We start from the raw sequence: 21462 nt of genomic DNA, 5'->3' as shown, positions 1-21462 counted from the left end.
AAACAAACAATGATTGGGAAAGAACGCTACACAGAAATTAAGGTCTCTGGTGATTTTACTAACAGAAATCAAATTAAAGGCCAAGTTTGGTAGACTTAATACAGATGGCAGGGTAATAGAGGAAGTCGGTTTAACAGTTCCAGATCCAACACTGCTACATGTTGTTCCATCAGCTACAGTATTTGAAGAGGGTGCTTTGTGTGATTGAAAGCTAGAAAAAATATTTGGATTACCTGTCATGTGTTTTGTGGCACCTGAATCAATCACCCATTTATTTGAAGAGGTGATAAGACATGTCTTATCTGGCCCGGCAAAAGCAGTAACTGGAGAAGATTCCTTAATTGATTTATGATATTGAAGGAACTCAAGAAACTCATTCGAAACTAGGATTGTTGGACTAGAAGTTGTATCACTATTTCCTCCTTGCTTAATATTTATGGTCATCTTTCCAAAAATCCCCAAAGTATCAATATAAATGTCAGAAAAGCCAATAAAGTTCAAAAGTTCTCCATTAGAATAACACTATCCAACGAAATAGCGAAGGAAAGACACCCAATGAAACAAAGAAACAGAACTCCAATAGAGCCAATCTAACCAATCAAAAGTCCGGCCAATAGTGCAAGAATCAGTAACCAAGAATCACTAACCAACAGATTAATCTCAAAGCTTTAAAAAAGAGGGCCAAAGTTTTGCACACAAAGTTGGTTCACTACTAAGGATCAGGCAATCACAGAAGGAAACAAAATTTGAACACAACAGAGAAAAGGTGACAAAACCTTGACACGATGAACCGAACCTGGGACGGTCAGAGATTTTCCCAGCCGAGGTTTCCTGGATAAACAAACACCATAAGCTGGACGAAAATGTAAAGTCGATGTCGGAGAGATGGTTAAACTTCAAATTCCAAACCCTTCAAAAGTATTCTGACCCTAACTGACAGTTCCGGTAAGTTCTCTATCTAACTCCGGTAAAGCCGGAGAACCCGCTCTGATACCATGTGAACAAAATAGAAAGAATAACTTGTGTTTTCATTCCAAGAGGTGAGCAATATAAATACATGTACATCAGATGCTAACTAAGGAAAGAAATACAAGAGATTCCTACAAATCTGCTATTTATGTACAAGAAAGAGTCTACATTCATTTTATAATAAGTGTCTAGATTCATTCTATAATAATATCGTTGTTACTCACCTGACCTAGGTCATTACTTTATGTCAGCTAATGTCACTTTCTTTGAAGGTCAACCTTCTTTTACATCTTCTCGTTCTGACTATCTTGACATCTTTTAAGCTTTACCAGAACCATCTCTCAGAGATTCTATCTAAATCTCTCATGCTCCCACTAATAGCCTTACCCATATCACCTTTTGGTTTTCTTATTAGTACCCCACCTTTGTTAGCAAACAGATGTTGTATTTTTCTTCGTACCAGAGTTGTATTCTTATTCTTAGTCGCTCATGACTTGTACTACCCGTCATTGGGATAGTTGTATTAATTTTCACATTCTTATATTGATATTTATTTGATGATTTCCGTTTAGATTGTGTATTTGTTAGTTGGCTTACTTAGCAGGTTAGGTTAGGTGTCATTACGACTTGGTGGGATTTGGGTTGTGACAAGTACCTTTGAGTACCTCTGTTTCATATCCTCTACCAGCTTCTCCACCTCAACTAGCTCTTCCAACCCCATCTCTCCTGACTTATCATCGTAGCAAGCCCTCTACATCAAATCTAGATGATACACAACTTGCATCAAATTCCTTGCCTATTGCGGACGTGTCTCTTCCTAGTTCTCCAATTGCTCTCTGAATAAGTATTTGTTCCTCTATCCTAATCCCAATTATGTATCTTTGAATTATCATCGTCTTTCGTCACTCCATTATGCCTTTATGTCATCCTTGTCCTTTATTAGTATTCATAAATGTATAGGTGAAACTCTCTCTTATTCAAGGTAGCGATAGGTTACGATTGATCATATGTCTGCTTTATACTTTAGTGGTACTGCCGTACTGGAGAACTTGTTCTCTACTCCAGGTAAACCTCTTGTTGGTTGCGGCGGATTGATGCAATCAAAGTTAGTTTGGAAGGTTAAAAAATTAATCTACTAAAGGCACGTCTCGTCACCAAAGACTGTGCTCAAATTTTTGGGCTTGATTATGGTAATACGTTTTCTTCCGTAGCTAAAATTACATGTGTCTGTCTTTTCCTATCTATGGTTATTATTCGTCATTAGCCTCTTTATCAATTAGATATCAAGAATGCTTCTCTCCATGGCGATATTGAAGATGAAAAATATATGGAGCAACCACTTGGTTTTGTTGCAGAGGGGGAGTTAAGGTCTTGTATGCCGGTTATATCCCTATATTATTAGTCTCGAGCAATTTCCTCTTCATCCTCCCCCAGATACCTCAACGCGCTACGCACCGCGTCTATTGCACAATGCCTAGCAAATGAAAGACTTCTACAGCGGCGACAAAGTCAAAGCGATATGCATTGGAAAAGTCAGATCCAGTTGTGGAAGTGGCTTCGTAGAAGATGGAGAGGTTGAGAAAACTGTTTGCAATAGCTCGAAGGAATTACATTCTGCTCAAAAGAAGGTGAGAAGAGCTGCATAGGTGAATGGCAAGAGTGTTTTCTAGTGATACTATTCCGGATGCGGAATCTGGATAACAGTGGCCTTAGCGTTATATTGGCAAGGAGCTAATGGTGGGCCTATGAGCTTAAATGGTCAAGGTGATTCCATCACTTAATCTAGGTTAAGTGCTTTTTTTACCCAGCCAGTGATTCACAAATAGATATATAATCTTAGGGATGATGATATGTAAAGGTTGGAGATGGTGAAGATCATTATATATACAAGATTGTTGAATTTTTTTAAGTTGTCGGTTGCATACAGTATTTTACTGCTCAATGTTTTACAATTCCAAGGATACTATACTTAAAGCTTATGACCAGCTTGTCGACAAAAAGCGTGTGTTCTTCTTGGAAATTGAAGATTACAATCTTCTTGATTGCCATGTAAAGAAAATCAAGATTGTTCTTATACCCGCACCACACTCGTTGTTGAAAGTAAGAGACGGGGATGATGACTATGACAATGATGGTGGAGATGAGAATGAGAGATCTAGTGATGACGAAGAAGGTGAAAATTTTGAGGTGGAAGAGCTATTAGAAGTTCGCTATGGAGACCGAAAGGAAATAAAGAAGCTTAGCCTTTACTTTAAGGTACGTTTGAAGGGTTATGGCCTAGATGAAAACACTTGGGAGCTTATAGATTGCTTAGAATGGATGCAAAAAGAAAATAAAGTACTTTGTGACCAAGGGCTTCAAAGCAAGTATTTTGCCATTTCTTGGGGATGTAGACGTTATTTGTGGGGCCTTCCTTGCCAAGGCATACTTGGATCTAATCGTTTTAAGAATAAAGAGAATCCATTACAAGATTTGAAAAATAAACAACTTGAAATATTCATAGATATCGTGGAGTTCTTAAAACCAAGGTTTGTGTTAATGGAGGTCAAGTTTGCACACAGTTTCCTAAGAAAATCTGCATTGAGCTGACTTGTTAGGATGAAAGACAAAGCACGAATGGGATTGATGGTGGCTGGGGCTTATGGACTTCCACAATTTTGTATGCGCGTGTCTTCATGTAGGGTGCTCTTCCTTCAGAGAAATTGTCACAATATCCATTGCCCACGCAGTTGTGAGGGGTGGTATTCCTACAAATTTGAGTTAAATGTAGTAGCATATGAGAGGGCCTGAAATCAAGTTAAAGAGAACTTTTTAAGGATGCATTTTCAAATCTTTCTCCCGAGGAAAATGATGAGCCAAGGGATGAAATGCTTTATACCGATGAGCGCAAATCTACTTTCCAATGCTTCATAACATTAAGGAGGGATGGGACATTGGGTACTGTTTTGTATGATCATCAGCCGCTTTAGATAAATGAAGATGACTATCGACTTGTATATCAAATTCCCAAACGAAAAGGTGCGAACTTCAGGAACTTGCTCGGCGTTCGTGCTCGTGCTGACAATACTGTTGAATCGTATCCAAATGCTAAAAACAATCTCAAATGTGATCAGTTTCGGTATGTAAATCAAATAATATAATACAAGCAAAATTTATGCTTTTGAAAAGCCTTTGGTCCATGAAAATGTGATGAGTTTTCTTCGTGGTACTTCCCCAAATCCATTTGATCGTGTATGGTGGGATGTAATTGTTCCAATAGTTGTTACAAGAGCAGAACCCACAATCAGGTCATATTATATCCGGAACAGGACATAATGCTTGCTATCCGTGACAATGCACAACTGTAAAGTTTCTCTAATTACTACAAATTGACAAGACCAATAAAAGAAAGGTACATATAAGTAGGAAATGCAGTTGCAGTACTAGTGGCTAGGGCTTTAGGGTGTTCTTTGGCGGTGGCATTGAAAAGATTGTCGAGAGAAAAACTCTTACTGTCATTGCCCCCTAATTTTTTATGTCTAGAGGAATTGGGTTCTGATGAGAATCTCTAAGTTAAAAGTAATCATCTGACCATCACACAAGCTATTCACTTCTTGGAGGAATTTGAGATTGATCATTCCAATTGCAATCTTTCATTAGTTTACTCAAGCAGTATTTGCAACGCAAGTTTTGTGTCAAATTATGTTTTTGTTACTTGTAAAATTAGGCTAATGGAGACGGTGGAAAAGACATCGAGTTTTTGTATGTTTCATTTAGTGTCATATTAAGATTGACAGCTTAGCTGCTTTGGCATGAATGAATATAAATTGTATGTAGCGGTTAATCATTTTGATTAATTTCTTATTAAAAGAAAAGGTCTCCTCGAGCATGGTTTGGTAAGTTCAACACGATATTTAGGAGTTTGATACGACTTGTAGTAATGCTAATCATTCTATATTCAGTCTACATGCTGCTCCAAATCTGTTTATTTGTTAGTAGTTTATACCAATGGTATATTCATAACGGCAACGATCAGGATGGTATTCTCGAGTTGAAGCCGCATCTCTTTCCGCACTTCTTGACTAAGGGTCTAGGCAGATTGTAGTATCTCCTAAGCACTGCAGTTGCTCAGCCAAATTAGGAATTGTCGCCACATAACATAAATACACTTTAGACATTCTTAAAGAGACAAAATGATATATTGTAGACCCATTAATACTCTCATGGATTCGAATGTTAAGCTTTTGTAAGGACACAGGAGCCCCTTAATAATCTTGGAAGGTATATGTGGTCGGTTGGTATGTTATCACTTTGACTTGACTGGACATCGCCTTTTGGGTATGTGTCGTGAGTACGCTCTCTATGTGATAATCACCGGGATGCAGTTGTTCGTTTCCTTAAATATATATAAATCAGCCTCGGGGGAAGGATTACTCTTCGAGGATTGAAGCCATGAGCAAATTTTTGTATACACTGATGCAGATTGGGCAAGAGCATCTTCTGATAGACTGCTTCTGAATATTGTATTCTCGTTGCAGGTAATTTAGTATCTTGGAAAAGTAAGAAACAAAGTGTGGCTTCTCGATCTAGTGTAGAAGCAGAATATCGTACAATGGTTGTGGCAACTTGCAAACTAGTTTGGACCAAAAAGTTGCTCAAAGAGATGAAGTTTAGACAAATTTCAGTGAGAATTTGTATGTGATAATCAAGCCGCTCTTAGGGTTTCATGTGAGAACTAAACACTTACATATCAACGATTACTTTGTCAAAGAGAAGATGCCCTTGGGTGATATTGTCACAAATTTCATGAAGTCAAATGATCAACTTACCCTTGAACTTGTTATATTTTTAACAAGCTTGGTACACGCGACTTGTATGCACCAGCCTGAGGGGGGAGGGGGGTAAGGGGGGTGTTGAGAATGGTGTATATTATGTGTAGAATCAGTTAGGGAGATGTTGTTTATTTGTAATTACGTAGTCTTGATTTTTTCCCTTGTTTATAATAGGTAGATATGCTATTTAAACACCCAATAGCTTAGGAGAATCATATGAGATACACTTCTCGCTCTTTCTCCCATGTTATTTTCATTTCTCACCGTTAGTAAACATAGTTATTTTTCTTAAATTACATGCTTGTTATTATTTTTTTCCTCATCTGGGCCTTTCTTCACTGAAACCCCCACTTTATTTCAGATTCGTGCTTAAAGCTCAACAGACATTTGGCTTTTTTTGAAGCCTTTCAGCTTTGGTGGAACTTTCTAATGTTCACTTTGGTAGTTTATTTTATAGTGACGAGTTTTATGACATGTTGCATGCTGACCACCTTGCACATTCATAGGACAAATGTCACATGCAATACAAATGAAATAGTCATCATACTATTCCTGATAGACATGGCAATGATATCTATGACCCAAATACTTGCTAATGTATGTTTGGATAATATTAATTAATCAGAGACAACAGAGGTTCACTTGAGAAGATTCACACACAACTTTTATTATGGACATGTTTATTAGGTATTATTATTGATCATTAGTGGCATGCGAAAAGGGCCAGAACAAAATGTTTAAACTTCTCCTCATCTGAAGTTTTTCTATTCTTTAGAAATGTATATCAATATATTGTGTCATCTTCCAACATTTTTATTCATCTAAGTGTCCAGTCTTTATAATTGCTTTTTCTGTAAAAGCAAAGTGAGATTTCCAAAGGAAAGACATGGATCCTCCATCTAATTAGTATATGTGGATGCTCTTTGTTAGAAGCAAAAGTAAACTATGCATAGAAGATGAAGAAAAAAGATGTATTCAGAGAAAAGTTCAATCTTTTATCTACTAAATGATACATAGTAATTCTCATTGCATAGAACATGTATTTCCAAAGGAAAGACATGGATCCTCCATCTAATTAGTATATGCGGATGCTCTTTGTTAGAAGCAAAAGTAAACTATGCATAGAAGATGAAGAAAAAAGATGTATTCAGAGAAAAGTTCAATCTTTTATCTACTAAATGATACATAGTAATTCTCATTGCATAGAACATACTATATTCTGTGGTGAGAGCAAACTGAGAATTGTTTTCTCTTTTCCTGTGATGTCAAACTCAAAATAGGTTTATCATGCGATGTGTTTTTGTTTCTTGGTGACTCCGTATGTCATTCATTGTTGTTTCCTGAGTGGGGGCAAGTGGACAAACACTTGAAGAATCTGCATATAACTAGGTTTTATTGCTCTTGTATTTTAATGTCACCCAAATGGGTATATTCAGAATTCATTGGTTGGGAATATATTTGATGCAATTTGAAAGTTACTTAAGGTGCTCACAATTTGCCTTTCATGTAGCCTGGTTCCATTTTTAATTTTAACTGTTTTCGTCCCTAATCCATGTTACTTTCTGGCTCTAGGAATCTAGAGTTGGAATTGAGCACCATTTACATCGTGGACGTGCATTGGCAGCTTTTAATCAGCTGCTTTCAAATAGAGTTCAAAAGTTGAAGTCAGAAAGTTCACGTAGAGGGCAGCACGGTACTTCAGTGCAAGGACAAACAAACATCCAGTCAGACGTGCAGATGCTTCTTTCACCTATAACACAGAGCGAACAGTTGTTTCTTTCATCCGTAAGGATCACTTTCTTTTGAATCCATTACCAAACTGGCATTCATCTTTTTCTAATTTTAGTTGTATCAACCCTATATGTCATCTTTTGTCCCTTTATAGTCATCTCTGTGGAAATATCAGTTTTTAAAAAGGCGGGGCATGAGACGAGGCATTTCGCTTAATGCAGAGAAAGACGTAAGCCCAGAGACATGGGGCGTAAGCCCCATGGATCTTTAAATTTTTTAGTTTATAAATTAAATAAAATAGCTTAATAACATTAAAAAATATGAAAAATAAATTAAATGTTCAAGAAAAAATTAAAAGGATTAGAGAAGCCCATTGAAAACAAAAAGTCTAGTACACGTATTTGAGTATAAATAATGCAGTGGTGTTAAAGTTATTATGAGACGAAAATAAACTACAATATCTTAACTTTCAAACAATTAAAAATCACAATTTCTTAAAAATGCTATAATACTACACATTTTACCTCCCTAAAGGTAAATAATCAATAAATTTTATCACTACTATAACTTAAATTAATACTCCTTCACGAATAAATACAAATTGATTTTAAATAGCATAGTAATACAAATTTGATCATTTTGAGAGACAAAGAATTAAGACATGAATACAGATGGCGAAGTAATAAACTCAGGCTGTCTATTTATAGGAAATGTTCAAATGATGTTCACCTTTACTATGTTCTCAATCATAGAATATTCAATACTATGACTCATTATTTGAGTTACTCTAAATTAATCCTCATATATCTTTAGGTTCATAGATCAGTCATATATGAAAGAATTTGATGGTCAACGATGTAGGTATTTGACAACGGTGTATGGATTTTTGAGACATGATTTGTGTTGGGATTGCTGGGCGAGCTCTGAGCCCTGAGCGTTAGGCGTGCTTAGGGCGTACAGTCGGGCGCTTGGGGCGTAAGCCTTACAGAACTAAGTTCCACTCGTGTGCCTCAGAGCGTTTTGCAAGTGCCCCGCCCAGGGGCGAGCCCCGGGAGTATGCCAAAAAGGCCTTTTAAAACACTGTTAGTATACAAGCAAAATTTCTCTTTTAACTACAGCTCTTGAAGTGTCCTTTTGCTCTTTCAGCATCACAACTGATTGTAAAGCTTTAAGGAACCAATTGTCAAATGGAACGAATTTTGAGAAAAGCTCATGCGAATGACATCAAGATGCTTTACCTACTGCACCTCTGTCACATAGCATGTTAGTCAAACTACCTGATATTAACAGTTGGTGGTTTTATTTGAATTAAATCACAGAGTCAAATAGTTCCAGTCTGTGTATCTTCTGTCTTAGGTCTTAATTTTATTAGAGCTTCTTATAAAGTGTTCTATTTATGCTTGAAGTTTGTAAAAAAGGAACAAAAATTTACTTTATGAGAGCTATCCTAAATATATCATCTGAGAGATAAATGTACGTTGAAAGAATATAAACATTTAAAAGATGCACCTTCTCTATACCATGCTCTTTGGTTGGAGTGCAGTTGAAGACCACTCTCTCTTGTGATGGAGTATGACTCACTGAAAGTAAAAGAGTGCTGTGATGAAATAGTCCATTTATGTGTCAGATACTTCTATAAAACAAGCTGAAGTGTACATGCACGAAATCTCAGAGCTTCACATTCTGATGATAGCATATTGATATATTGTCCTCTTAGCATTTGTTGTTTTTATATTTAGGTCGTGCCCCTTGCTATTGTGCATTTTGCTGATTCAGTGTTGGTGGCATCTTGTGCTTTTCTGTTGGAGTTGTGCGGTTTATCTCCCGGTACCCTCCAAATTGATGTTGCGGCTTTGAGAAGAATAGCATCCTTTAATAAATCCGGCCCTTGTTCCAATCACTTTAAGCAACCTTCCCCCAGGAGTTCTTCATTTCATTCAAATACTTATGACAATAATATTACTGAATCTTTAGCACGAGGATTGGCAGATGATTATTGCCAGAATGATTGGTTCAATCAAGCTAATCAAAAAAGTGATCAGTTCACAACCTGTGGTAGACAGCCATCTCGAGCTCTCATGCTTGTCCTGCAACACTTGGAAACAGCAAGTCTTCCGTCATCAGCTGATGGAGTTACGTGTGGCTCTTGGTTGTTAACTGGTAATGGTGATGGAGTTGAATTGAGGTCTCAGCAAAAAGCTGCAAGCGAACACTGGAATTTGGTGACAACATTTTGTCAGGCGCATCAAATTCCTGTGAGCACGAGATATCTTGCTATATTAGCAAGAGACAATGACTGGGTATGAGCTAATTAAACATCATTGCTGAACTTAATGGTTTTCTTGGTATGAAAATTGTGTTCTTTTTTTTTTTTGCCAGGTTGGCTTTCTCTCAGAAGCTCAAATTGGAGGCTACCCCTTGGAGACAGTGATGCAAGTTGTAAGCTATCTATTCTCATCACATCTTCCCTTGATGAATCTTTGCTGCTACATATATCTCCTTTTAGTTTTATCATAGAAAAAGGAGAAGACTTGCTAACTCATGATTTTGTCTCACTTGCTTTATCTGCTATGTGTCAGGCATCAAAGGAGTTTGGTGATGCACGTCTGAAAACCCACATACTAACACTTCTGAAGAGTATGCAATCAAGGAAGAAATTTAGCTCTTCTTCAAGTTCAGATACAGGAGAAAAGAAGAATGGGACATCATTTCCAGATGAAAATATGTATACACCGGCCGAACTATTTGGAATAATCGCTGAGTGCGAGAGGCAACCAAGGCCTGGACAAGCTCTTCTCCTGCAAGCAAAGAATTTATGCTGGTCACTTTTGGCTGCAATTGCGTCCTGTTTTCCAGATGTCTCTCCGTTATCTTGCCTGACAGTTTGGCTAGAAATAACTGCAGCAAGGTTGCCATCATAATCCCTGTTTTTTCCCCCATTAATTAATAAAATTCTACCTTCTTCCAGTTACATGGACTGTTTTTCAAAGTAATTTCCTATTTTATCCTTTTCAGGGAAACATCAGCCATCAAAGTTAATAATGCTGCTTCCCAGATTGCAAACAATGTCGTGGCAGCTGTGGAAGCAACTAATTCCCTACCTGCATCTGCCAAAGCACATACAGTGCATTATAATCGCAAAATCCCAAAGCGTAGACGGCTCATGGAGCCTGTGTCAGTGCATTCCTTAGCTTTCACAATGCCTGATGCACAAAAGGCAGATGGAAATGTGAGAATTCAAGACATGACTGCTGAAGAGGAATGTGAAAAGCAAGTTGATCAGGACGAGAAACTTTCAAATGACTCCGATGAAGTGGCTGGTTCTCTGTCTAGAATGGTTGCTGTGCTTTGTGAACAGCATTTATTCCTTCCTTTGCTCAGAGCTTTTGAAATGTTTCTTCCTTCTTGTTCCCTCTTACCTTTTATCCGAGCTCTTCAGGTATGTTAAATCGTTGCTATCAATTATATGTTACATTTTTTAAATGAAGAGGCATTACTCAGAAACTTCTCAGTGCTGAAAATTCTCTTAGCTTCAGACTGACTGGCTGTTAAACGTTTCATCGCTGTTCTTGCTGTCTTTCATTGTTTATTCACAGCTTTTCAAACTGCTATCCAGCTGATTGGTCACATGACATAATCATCTCTCTATTTCAATGTTATGTCTTTAGTAGTCTACTCTTGTCCCCTCATGGTCTATCATTTTACATGGTGCAACATTCACTTGCCTCATTATGACAAAGTTCTGGCCTCTGGGGAAGAGGCTCAAGTTAGTTCTTTGAATTGCAACTCTTCAGCTAATACTCATCAATAATAGTGTTGCTAGATGTATATGCAGGATCGCTTTCACTGTTTGGACAAAAAAATTATGTAACCAATACTTATAAGCTAATGACCTATATATTCAGTAGCATATTTTCTTTGGGTTTTGGGGTTGGGTTGACTTGATATGTATTATTTGTCAATTCATGTTATACTTTTTGTTTGCTTGTGCCTGCAACAAAGTTTGCCATATTGGTCAAGTTATCCCTGATTGTTGTAGATATGGTTAATCAACTCCCTGCCTTCTCTTAGTTCCCCTTAATTTTTGCAATTTGGTGCTATAACACTGTGTAGTGAGATTCTCTCGTAGTCTCCCATTTCCTTTTTCTTTAAGGCTTATAATGCTTCCTTGAAAGTTGACACTGTATCCTTATTATTTCTCCATGCTGATCTGCTAACTGGCATGGACTTGGAAGGAGAGAGATTTTTGGAGGACATGGCATGAATAGTTCATTGGATAGTTTCTCATGTATTGTATATGTAGTCTTAACTGACAAAAAACACTAATAACTGCAAGAAATAGGACATACTAAACCCAAAGAACCTCTTCTTCTCCTTGGCCAGTAACTAGCAGCGAGTAACACTCTTTTGTTTCTTTGAAGTTGCGAAACAAGCGAAACCTTCTCTGACTAACCTGAAAGCTGTTAAGTCCTCATCTTCTTTTTTCAATTTCTACCTTTTTATGCAAAGAGAAATCTGTATGCTATGTCAAGCAGGGGTCAAGGGCTTTGTTTTTTTAGTATTATATAAAGGATTCCCTTTATTCTTTAAAGTTATTATCTCTTGTAACTCCAGATGATCCCTTTTGGAAAAAGACGAAAACTAAATATTGGGATACAATCTCATTGGCGTCTGGCAGGCATCTAAATAATTAACAGTATTAAATCAGAGTGAAAGTGATGCTGTTTCCTTGAGTGTATAACATTCTGATTGGTTTCTGGCAGACATCTAAATAAACAATAATACTATATCAGAATGAAATGAGGTTGTTCCTAGCTTGTGTAACATTACGTGTGACTGAGTGTTCTCGTTTTATAGGACACATGTCGTGAATATAACAACAGTTGTCTAATTCCATATATCACAAATTTTGCTGTTTCGTTTCCAGGCATTTTCTCAAATGCGCCTTTCTGAAGCTTCAGCTCATCTCGGATCCTTTTCTGCTAGAATTAAGGAAGAACCTCACGTACCCACACAAGTTGGAAAAGAAGGGAAAATTGGTAGTTTATGGATAAGTTCTACTGCTGTGAAAGCTGCTGATGCTATGCTCTCAAGATGTCCTTCACCTTATGAAAAAAGATCCTTATTACAACTCCTTGCTGCCACTGATTTTGGTGATGGAGGTTCTGCTGCAACATATTATCAACGGCTCTACTGGAAAGTAAATTTAGCGGAACCTTCTCTTCGCAAAAATGATGGCCTACATCTTGGGAACGAGCCACTAGATGATGCTTCACTTTTGACAGCATTAGAGGAACATGGACATTGGGAACAGGCACGCAATTGGGCTAAGCATTTAGAGGCCAGTGGTGGATCTTGGAAATCTGCAACGCACCATGTTACTGAAACACAGGTATTCCTTTTACTATTTAGGACTCTTCTTCCTCATGCCAGTTTTTATCATTCAGACATCATTTTTTTAGAGCTGTTGCTTATATATTAAGTGTGAATTAGGAATTTCTTTATGGTTGAGCTTTCTTTTTTAAGAGTCATTTTTACTTTCGCAATACAAAATTAGCTAGGCGTCTTGCTGGAAATCTTTATTCTGTTTATTTCCAGATCAGATAGCAGCTTTGGGTGTCATTTTCTCTAATTTTCTCTTCTGAGTTACTTAGGTGAACTATATAGGCTTTCAATTCATAGATTGTACCAATAAAATAAGGTCATATTCGAGTTATCACTTACCTTTCAGGATTAGTAACTCAACATGTCGATTTATTCTCATATTTCTTGCCAAATAGTGTTCTAGAGAAGATCAATTCTTAGCGCTTTGCTATTTTTAGTAACAAAGAACAGTTACGTGAATCAAATGTACATTGGTCATACTTCTGATTCTTCCCTCTAGAATCAACCGATTACTGAACTTTTTATGAAACAGGTATTGTAACTTCTTGTAGCATTGCTTTCTTGATGTAGTTTGACCAGTCGTTTTGTCCCTCGTTATCCATCTGAAAACATCCAGGGTTTACGGAAGCATTGGTCCCACTGTTAAAGTGAGGACTGTAAAGCTGGACTGCACCATCTAACTTAAAGATCCTCAATAACATAACTCCTCTAGCTTGTTATAACAATAGAAGAGATCAAGATTGCTTGTATTTGCCAACGTAGTTAGTAAATTGCATTGCGCCTTCTCTTAAATAATATTATGCCGTTTTATCTACAAATCACTTGAAGAGTGGAAAGGGACTTAATTCACTATGAACAATGAGAAAAGGGAAATGAAAGCCTGATATGCTGGTATAGATTTAAGAAGTTGACACTTGCTGAAAAGATTAGTTTTATGTAGTACTTGATTATTTATTTTACTGGCTGGAGTTCATTCAGGTGTTATTTGGTTTCTGTATAAGGATAAAATAATCTCAGCATAAAATTCTGCAAAACTAATATGATATTCAGTTTTTAGCATAAATTCTACATTACTAATGCAAACTTTGCATACGTTAAACGACTTTGGGTTTCAGGTGTAAACTCTACATATATTTCCAACCCTCTTTTCAATTTTGTGGTATTCAATTTCTACACAACTTTCACTTCTTTCAAGAATAACATATATTAGCTATTCAGCTTTTAAACTTTGTGTTGTCTTTGTCAACTCGCTTTTCAACCATTACTTTAGCATTATTCTTTCACCATCACTGATATAATATATAAGTCAAACTCATATCTTAAAACTCTGACCTAATCAACTACCAAAATATAAATGAAATTGAGGGAGTGAAAATTTATTTTCTGATATAAAACTCTGTATTACTAATATCAGCATAACATATGCAACAATCTATTTATTATTTTATGCAGGACATAATGTGGATTAAGAATGTGTGTACTAATAATACCTGGATAACCTCTACCATATGATTGTGGCCTGTGGAGTATTATGAATGAGAAGACTTTAGCCGTTGTATTATAGGGTGGAAGGCATGGGATGTTGCCCCGTTAGCTCTTACGTGGGTTTATGGAAGGAGGATAATAGGAGAGCGTCTGAAGAGATAGAAAATGATTTTGTAAATTTAAGGAATAGCCTTCTATGTTTAGTCACTTTTTGGTATATACCCCTGAGGTATAGATGGTTGGGTGTCTTTTGCAGAGAATCATATTTTTGTGTAGATTATCTTCTTTTGTAAATACGACTTGTATAAATTTCCACTGATTAATAAATTATTTATCTTACCCAAGGAAAAAATACCTGGATTATGCGAAGATAAAAATACCTCAAAGGCAGGCCATCCTCGCAACAATCCTTGTAGTATTATTTACCATTCTTGTATTATTGTTCACCTAATAACAATCTCTCTATTGTAATCCCCTCATATTTAGTCCATGGTCCAAACTACCCCTTGGTGTCCTATAGCATAGGAACTGATTCTTCCCTTCTCTAATACGGTGTGGGGGGCCAGGTGTTGGTTTGGCTGAAACATAAGGGATAAGTCACCTCACACTTTGTGCAATCCATGAATGACATAGGAATTCATTTTTCAAGTGTTTTCGCTATTGAGTCAGAAATGGTTTACAAGTACTGATGCTGAATAGTCTTAAATAGTGTCATTTATCAAATAAAATGTGTCACATAGTATCAGAAGCAGATTTTTCTGTGGTAAATTGATTCAAGATGAAAGGAGCAATTTCCAGCTAAGAAGGATATTGCCAATCCTATGCTTGCTTCTCTTGACTGGGCAGGAATATAGTAAAGCCTACTGATTTGATTTCTCAATTAACTGATAAAGAAGAGATGGATGCATTCAGGTGTGTGGAATTTTTGAAAAATTTAACCTAGTGAAATGTGTTATAAATAAGCTTTTGACGCTTTTAATTGTGGGGAAAATAAGAGAAGGGACATGACTACTCACAGGAATCATTCCTAAAATGCCTTGGCCTTTACAGAGAGGGGTGCATCTCCCTAATAGCCATTTCCTTGTTAATTTAAGCATAACAAATTGTTGTTTCTAGACTTCAAAGGTCTCCTATACGAACTAGGAAGAAGCATCAAACTCTATGTTCCAAAGTCTTAGTTGACGTAGAAAGTCGAATGAGACTTTTGTTAAAGATATTCATAATGGCATTAACATATGGAAGAACTGCCAACAGAAAAATATGACTTTATGAAAACTTAAAATACTTGTATCAAATGCTTCTAAAAAAACACTTGTATCAAATATTTGTTTGATCATAGTTCAGTATGCTTCTCAAAGCCAGGCTAAGTCAACATCTTTGGGGTGGAGGGCAATTAGAAAAGCACTTTCTCGACTGTGAAGATCACTTATTTGTTTTAAGCTGAATTGTTTTTTTAGTTCTGGTGTAAAGAGAACTACATAGATGACGCAGAATGACTTGTAGATTTTTTTGATTCCTTGTAAGATACAAGGTCCCTGTAATCTGTACATATTTTGATTGCCAGTACCAACTTGGTGCTGATGAATACAATGTTACCCGACCCCAAAAAAATCACTTATTTCTTATTTTAACAAACTTGATTAAGCCCTAATGTTAAATGCAACATTTTCTTACCACATGTGGAATTTGGAAGTTAAAATTGATGCTGATACCAAATAAATGCAATTGTAATACTAGAATGCTGGATCGACCACTTAAACAGGAAAGGAGACTCGTAAAGCAATAATCAGTCAAATTCTTGGAGAAGTATATTGAACCTGTGTATGAGATCATATATGTTCCAGAATTCCTACTTTCCAAATATCTCTTTTGCCCATTGTTCTTAATTTCCATGGCCTTCAACGTTGATATTAAGATATTTGAACTATAATCTATTTGGAGATAGTGTTGATCTCCATCTAGACAGTTGTCATGTGATCTATGCTGTCTTGGACGTAATTGTTTGTCCCTTTGGTGTGTCCTTTTTTTGTTTGTGATTTATGTTATGTTATGCATTTACCCATCTTGCAATCTGTTGTTCTCCTCATCTAAGGATTTAACCATCTTGCTATTCTCCTTTATTTTTTTGCATACTTCTTTTCATTGTTATTGACTCATGACTGCAGATTTTTGATCAATCTGATCCTCTTAATCTCTCCTCTCTTTGTGTTTTTCATTCATGTATGAAGGCTGAGTCCATGGTTGCAGAGTGGAAGGAATTCCTTTGGGATGTTCCAGAAGAAAGGGTTGCTTTATGGGGTCACTGCCAGACTCTCTTTCTTAGATATTCCTTCCCACCATTACAGGTACTTTAGTTACATTATGAAATAGATGTGATGTCAGCCTACACTGCTGCTCATTTTACTTTCAAACATGGAAATTTTGTTCTTTATTTCTCTTGCTGTTAGTTGAGGATGGGTTGGGAGGAGGGGAAGTTTAATGCAGAACTGGACTGTCTGGACGCCTTTTCATCTGATGATTGTTTTTATGACTTATTTTATTTACTTATCTCGGTTGCTAACCTTTTCTATAGGCAGGATTATTTTTCCTCAAGCATGCAGAGGCAGCGGAAAAAGATCTCCCGGCTAGAGAGCTTCATGAACTATTGTTGCTTTCTCTGCAGTGGTTGAGTGGGACGATTACTCAATGCAACCCGTAAGTGTTTTACTGAGGTCTCCTATTTAACATATTCACTTCTAATACCTCTTGATATGACTCTTGGATAAATGTATCAGAGTTTGTCCTTTGAATCTTTTGAGAGAAATTGAAACTAGAGCATGGCTACTGGCGGTTGAATCAGAGACTCAAGTGAAAAGCGAAGGAGAGTTTACCCTCTCTGGTCGTGAACCTGCAAGTGGCAAGGGCTCAAGCATTATTGACCGAACTGCAAGCATTATTACTAAAATGGATAACCACATTAATTCAGTGAGAATCAAGTCTGGGGAGAGGAATGATACAAAGGAAAGTAACCAGTCACATCTCAAGACCACTCAGATGTCAGATTCTAGCTCTTCAGTTGCCATATTGGGCGGTGCAAAAGTGAAAAGGAGAGCCAAAGGTTTTGTACCCTCAAGAAAGTCTTTAGCTGATCCAGTGGACAGAAGTAACGGGCCTGAAACTAGCTCCATTAATTTTAATTTAAAGGAGGATTCACAGATACCAGATGAAAACCTTAAAATAGAAGCAAATTTTTCGAAGTGGGAGGAAAGAGTTGGACCCGCGGAGCTAGAACGAGCTGTTCTTTCACTGCTGGAATTTGGACAAATTGCGGCTTCCCGACAGCTTCAACATAAATTATCTCCAGGCTGCATACCATTTGAATTCAAACTTGTGGATGCTGCCCTAAAGCTTGCTGCAATTGCCACCCCAAACAACAAAGTATCGATATTGGTGCTCGATGGAGAACTTCGTTCTATTATGCAGTCATACCATCTTTTCCCTAATCAACACGTGATTGATGCTCTCCAGGTAGTCAGCTGGTTTTATCTCCTATTTTTCTTTTGGTCTAGCCCTCTTTAGGTTGACACAAAAATGTTTGACTGTCCTTCATATCCCTCTTTCCTGAATCATTTCTGCATTTACCGTTCTGACTATTATCCGGCACTTCGGCATTTAGTTTCCTGCGTTAGCTTTTGGACAAATTGCTCTGAAGTTCCAGAGCTGGAAGTGCATTTATTTCCAATGAGAGAACTGCGGGCTCAGTGGATGGAAGCATAAGGAGGTGGGTGGAATGAGAAAAGGGAAAAGAGGAGGATAGAGGAAGATCATGTGGTCGTCAACTTTATATCTTCTTACAATTAGTAACGTTATATAAGACATTCTGTCAACTGGTGCTCTACCAACATGAAAGATGTCTAGACTTGGCTTGTGTTGCTATTTATGATCAAGACTCTTCCACTTTTGACACTTCCAATTTAGCTTTCATCATTTGATTTGTCACTTGTACCCATGATTCTTTGCAAGAAAAGAATGAAAAGAATTAATATCTTGTTTAACTTCAGGTACTGGAGAGTTTAGCAATTCTCCTAACTGAAGGTAGGGGACGCGGCCTTTGCATGCGAATAATATCAGTTGTGAAGACTGCAAATGTTTTGGGTATTCCATTTTCAGAAGCATTTGAAAAGCATCCTATTGAACTCTTACAATTGCTATCTCTAAAAGCGCAAGACTCTTTTGAAGAAGCAAAGCTCTTAGTTCAATCACATTATATGCCTGCAGCTAGTATCGCTCAAATTCTTGCTGAGTCGTTTTTGAAGGTACTTTTTCTTTTGAACTTGATTCCTCTGGGAGTATGGGCACTAACTCAAAATAAAAATGCCAGAATATTATTATGACATCAAATTTGAGCTTTTGTAGAAATTTGCTTAGTTTTTTTACGACTTGATCTAGTAACAAAACACAAAGTACCAAAGTTGTCTATGTAAAAAGTATGCAGTTCAGTCTGTCTATAATGTTCTCTTTATTTATAAATGTTATCTCATCACAGGGTTTGCTAGCAGCACATCGTGGAGGTTACATGGAATCTCAAAAAGAGGAGGGGCCTGCTCCTTTATTGTGGAGATTTTCTGATTTCTTGAAGTGGGCTGAGCTTTGCCCCTCTGAACCAGAAATTGGCCATGCTTTACTGCGTTTAGTTGCCACTTGTCAAGGAATACCACATGCCTGTGAAGTAAGTGTATTGTCCTTTAGGTCTTCACCCATTTGTCAACATCATGAAAGCCCTGTTCTGTAAATCATGGACTTACTGAGTTAGTGTGCATGTTCAATAAAAAAGGTGGTAACGCTATGTGAGAGCTTTTGCTCTTTGGTTTTTAATTATTACGGCCTAATTGAAGTCACGTGCTCTCTTTGCAAAATTTGTTCTTCAGGTTGAGCTTCTCATTTTGTCCCACCACTTCTACAAGTCCTCAGCATGCCTTGATGGAGTTGATGTTCTTGTAGATCTTGCATTCAAAAAGGTGGAGGCTTATGTATCTGAGGGTGATTTTCCATGTTTAGCTCGCCTGATAACCGGAGTGGGGAACTTCCATGCACTTAATTTCATTCTTGGTATCCTTATTGAGAATGGTCAGCTCGATCTTCTTCTTCAGAAGTTTTCAGCTGCTATCGATGCCAACGCTGGCACTGCCGAGGCAGTAAGAGGATTCAGAATGGCTGTTCTCACATTACTCAAGCAATTTAATCCCAATGATCTTGATGCTTTTGCCATGGTTAGTACTTTTTCATTTTCATGTCAAATAGATGCTTCATCCTCCCACTTTAACCCATTCTGCTTTCTCTCCCAAAAACTGTTTTCATTTCCTCAAAGCAGAAATATATGCCTCTTTTAGAGAGTAAATAATGTGCATCTCTCTATTTCCCATAGGTTTATAGCCATTTTGATATGAAGCATGAGACGGCTTCTCTTTTGGAGTCACGAGCAGAGCAATCAAGTAAGGAGTGCTCCCTCCGATCTGACAAGGATCAGACTGATGAGCTCTTGGCTTCCATGCGGTACTTCATTGAAGCTGCTGAAGTTTACTCATCAATTGATGCTGGCAACAAAACACGCCAAGCTTGTGCACAGGCATCACTTCTCTCTCTGCAGATTCGGATGCCAGACTTACACTTTCTCAATCTGTCTGAAACTAATGCAAGGCGGGCACTGGTCGAACAATCCCGTTTCCAAGAAGCACTAATTGTTGCTGAAGCTTATGGCCTTAACCAGCCAGGTGAATGGGCCCTGGTACTTTGGAATCAAATGCTCAGACCAGAGCTCGTTGAACAGTTTGTGGCTGAATTTGTTGCTGTGCTCCCCCTTCAACCGTCGATGCTTCTCGAACTTGCTAGATTTTATAGGGCTGAAGTCGCTGCAAGAGGAGATCAATCCCAGTTTTCCGTGTGGTTGACAGGGGGAGGGCTCCCAGCTGAATGGGCAAAGTATCTCGGGAGATCATTTAGATGTTTGTTGAGAAGAACTAGGGACTTGAGGTTGCGATACCAACTGGCTACCATCGCAACTGGTTTTGTCGATGTGGTTGATGCATGCAATAGAGCATTCGATAAAATCCCTGAAAATGCTGGACCTCTTGTCCTGAGGAAAGGTCATGGTGGAGGTTACCTTCCACTGATGTAAGCTTCGAACATGAAACCTCCTACAGATACAGTTGTATGCTATATCAGTTTTGAATTTTTGTGCCCCAAATTTAGCTTTAGTAGGAAGCAGCGTAAATTCTTGAAGACACAGTATAGATGGTTAGGTCTGATGAGTTGATGATCTGCAATTTTTGGCATCATTTTATTTGTTCATTTACCCATATTCTTTCCAACTGAACCGAGGACGGGTGAACAGAGTGCAGTTTTGTTGTTTAAGGAATGTATATTAGAGTACATGTATATTGTTGTACGATATTCTTTTGTGGATATGCAATGTAAGTGGGTGGAATTTCTTTATTTTGTGCTCTATATTTGTGAGTTGGAAAGAGTTCATACTAATACCTCCTGAATCTTATATCAGGAATTGTTAAATCTTTTTGGGGTTTTATTTGCTGGTTGCCTTTTTCATCACGTGACCAATTAGTTTATGGCTAGGTTCATATGTATATTTGATTAGTTGAAGTGCTCTCCTTCTAGTTTACTTGACCTAGAAGAATTTATAACCACTTTTACTAAACCGTTCAGGGAGAAAAAATATATTTGTATGTACACTCGCACATGCATATATAAACGTATGAGAAGAAATTATTTTTGTATGTGACTTTTCTTTTTGGGTTCTAAATGGAGGATTAAGGTAAAAATAGCACGGTATAGCCAGTTTTCGGACTGGTCATTCAAAAATAACTAGCGTTTACGAAGTCAATGAAAAATAGCCACTATTTTGCTGCAACAGAGACCGGTCCAGCATAATATACTGGAGTTCGGTGCACTTGTGTATGAACTCCAGCATATTATGCTGGACTGGTATAATTTGCGGACTCCAGTATATTATACTGGACAATTGTACTTGTTGGAACTCCAATATATTATGCTGGAGTTCTAGTGTACTTATGCTGAAACTCCATCA

At 37.5% G+C, this 21462-nt stretch overlaps 1 protein-coding gene and 1 pseudogene across 2 annotated transcripts in view; both read left to right on the top strand.

Moving 5' to 3' along the window:
* The window catches only part of LOC104239178 (uncharacterized), a 52375-nt gene extending 31523 nt beyond the window's left edge, over window positions 1-20852 (top strand). For both annotated transcript variants that reach the window (XM_009793737.2, XM_009793738.2), the window contains 13 exons: window positions 7353-7565; window positions 9251-9811; window positions 9891-9950; window positions 10091-10419; window positions 10527-10950; window positions 12439-12903; window positions 16610-16726; window positions 16954-17075; window positions 17156-17888; window positions 18422-18676; window positions 18907-19089; window positions 19289-19630; window positions 19786-20852. In XM_009793737.2, coding sequence (XP_009792039.1) covers window positions 7353-7565; window positions 9251-9811; window positions 9891-9950; window positions 10091-10419; window positions 10527-10950; window positions 12439-12903; window positions 16610-16726; window positions 16954-17075; window positions 17156-17888; window positions 18422-18676; window positions 18907-19089; window positions 19289-19630; window positions 19786-20535 — 4554 coding nt within the window. In that variant the 3' untranslated portion in view covers window positions 20536-20852. The remainder of the gene's footprint in view (window positions 1-7352; window positions 7566-9250; window positions 9812-9890; window positions 9951-10090; window positions 10420-10526; window positions 10951-12438; window positions 12904-16609; window positions 16727-16953; window positions 17076-17155; window positions 17889-18421; window positions 18677-18906; window positions 19090-19288; window positions 19631-19785) is intronic.
* Window positions 1977-4520, top strand: LOC138891288 (DNA (cytosine-5)-methyltransferase CMT3-like; annotated as a pseudogene).
* Window positions 20853-21462: the final 610 nt, after the last annotated feature.

Source organism: Nicotiana sylvestris, chromosome 5 (genome assembly GCF_000393655.2).
Source record: "Nicotiana sylvestris chromosome 5, ASM39365v2, whole genome shotgun sequence".
Taxonomy (NCBI): domain Eukaryota; kingdom Viridiplantae; phylum Streptophyta; class Magnoliopsida; order Solanales; family Solanaceae; genus Nicotiana; species Nicotiana sylvestris.
Note: the sequence above shows the minus strand (reverse complement) of the source record. Positions and strands in the feature narration are given on the sequence as shown.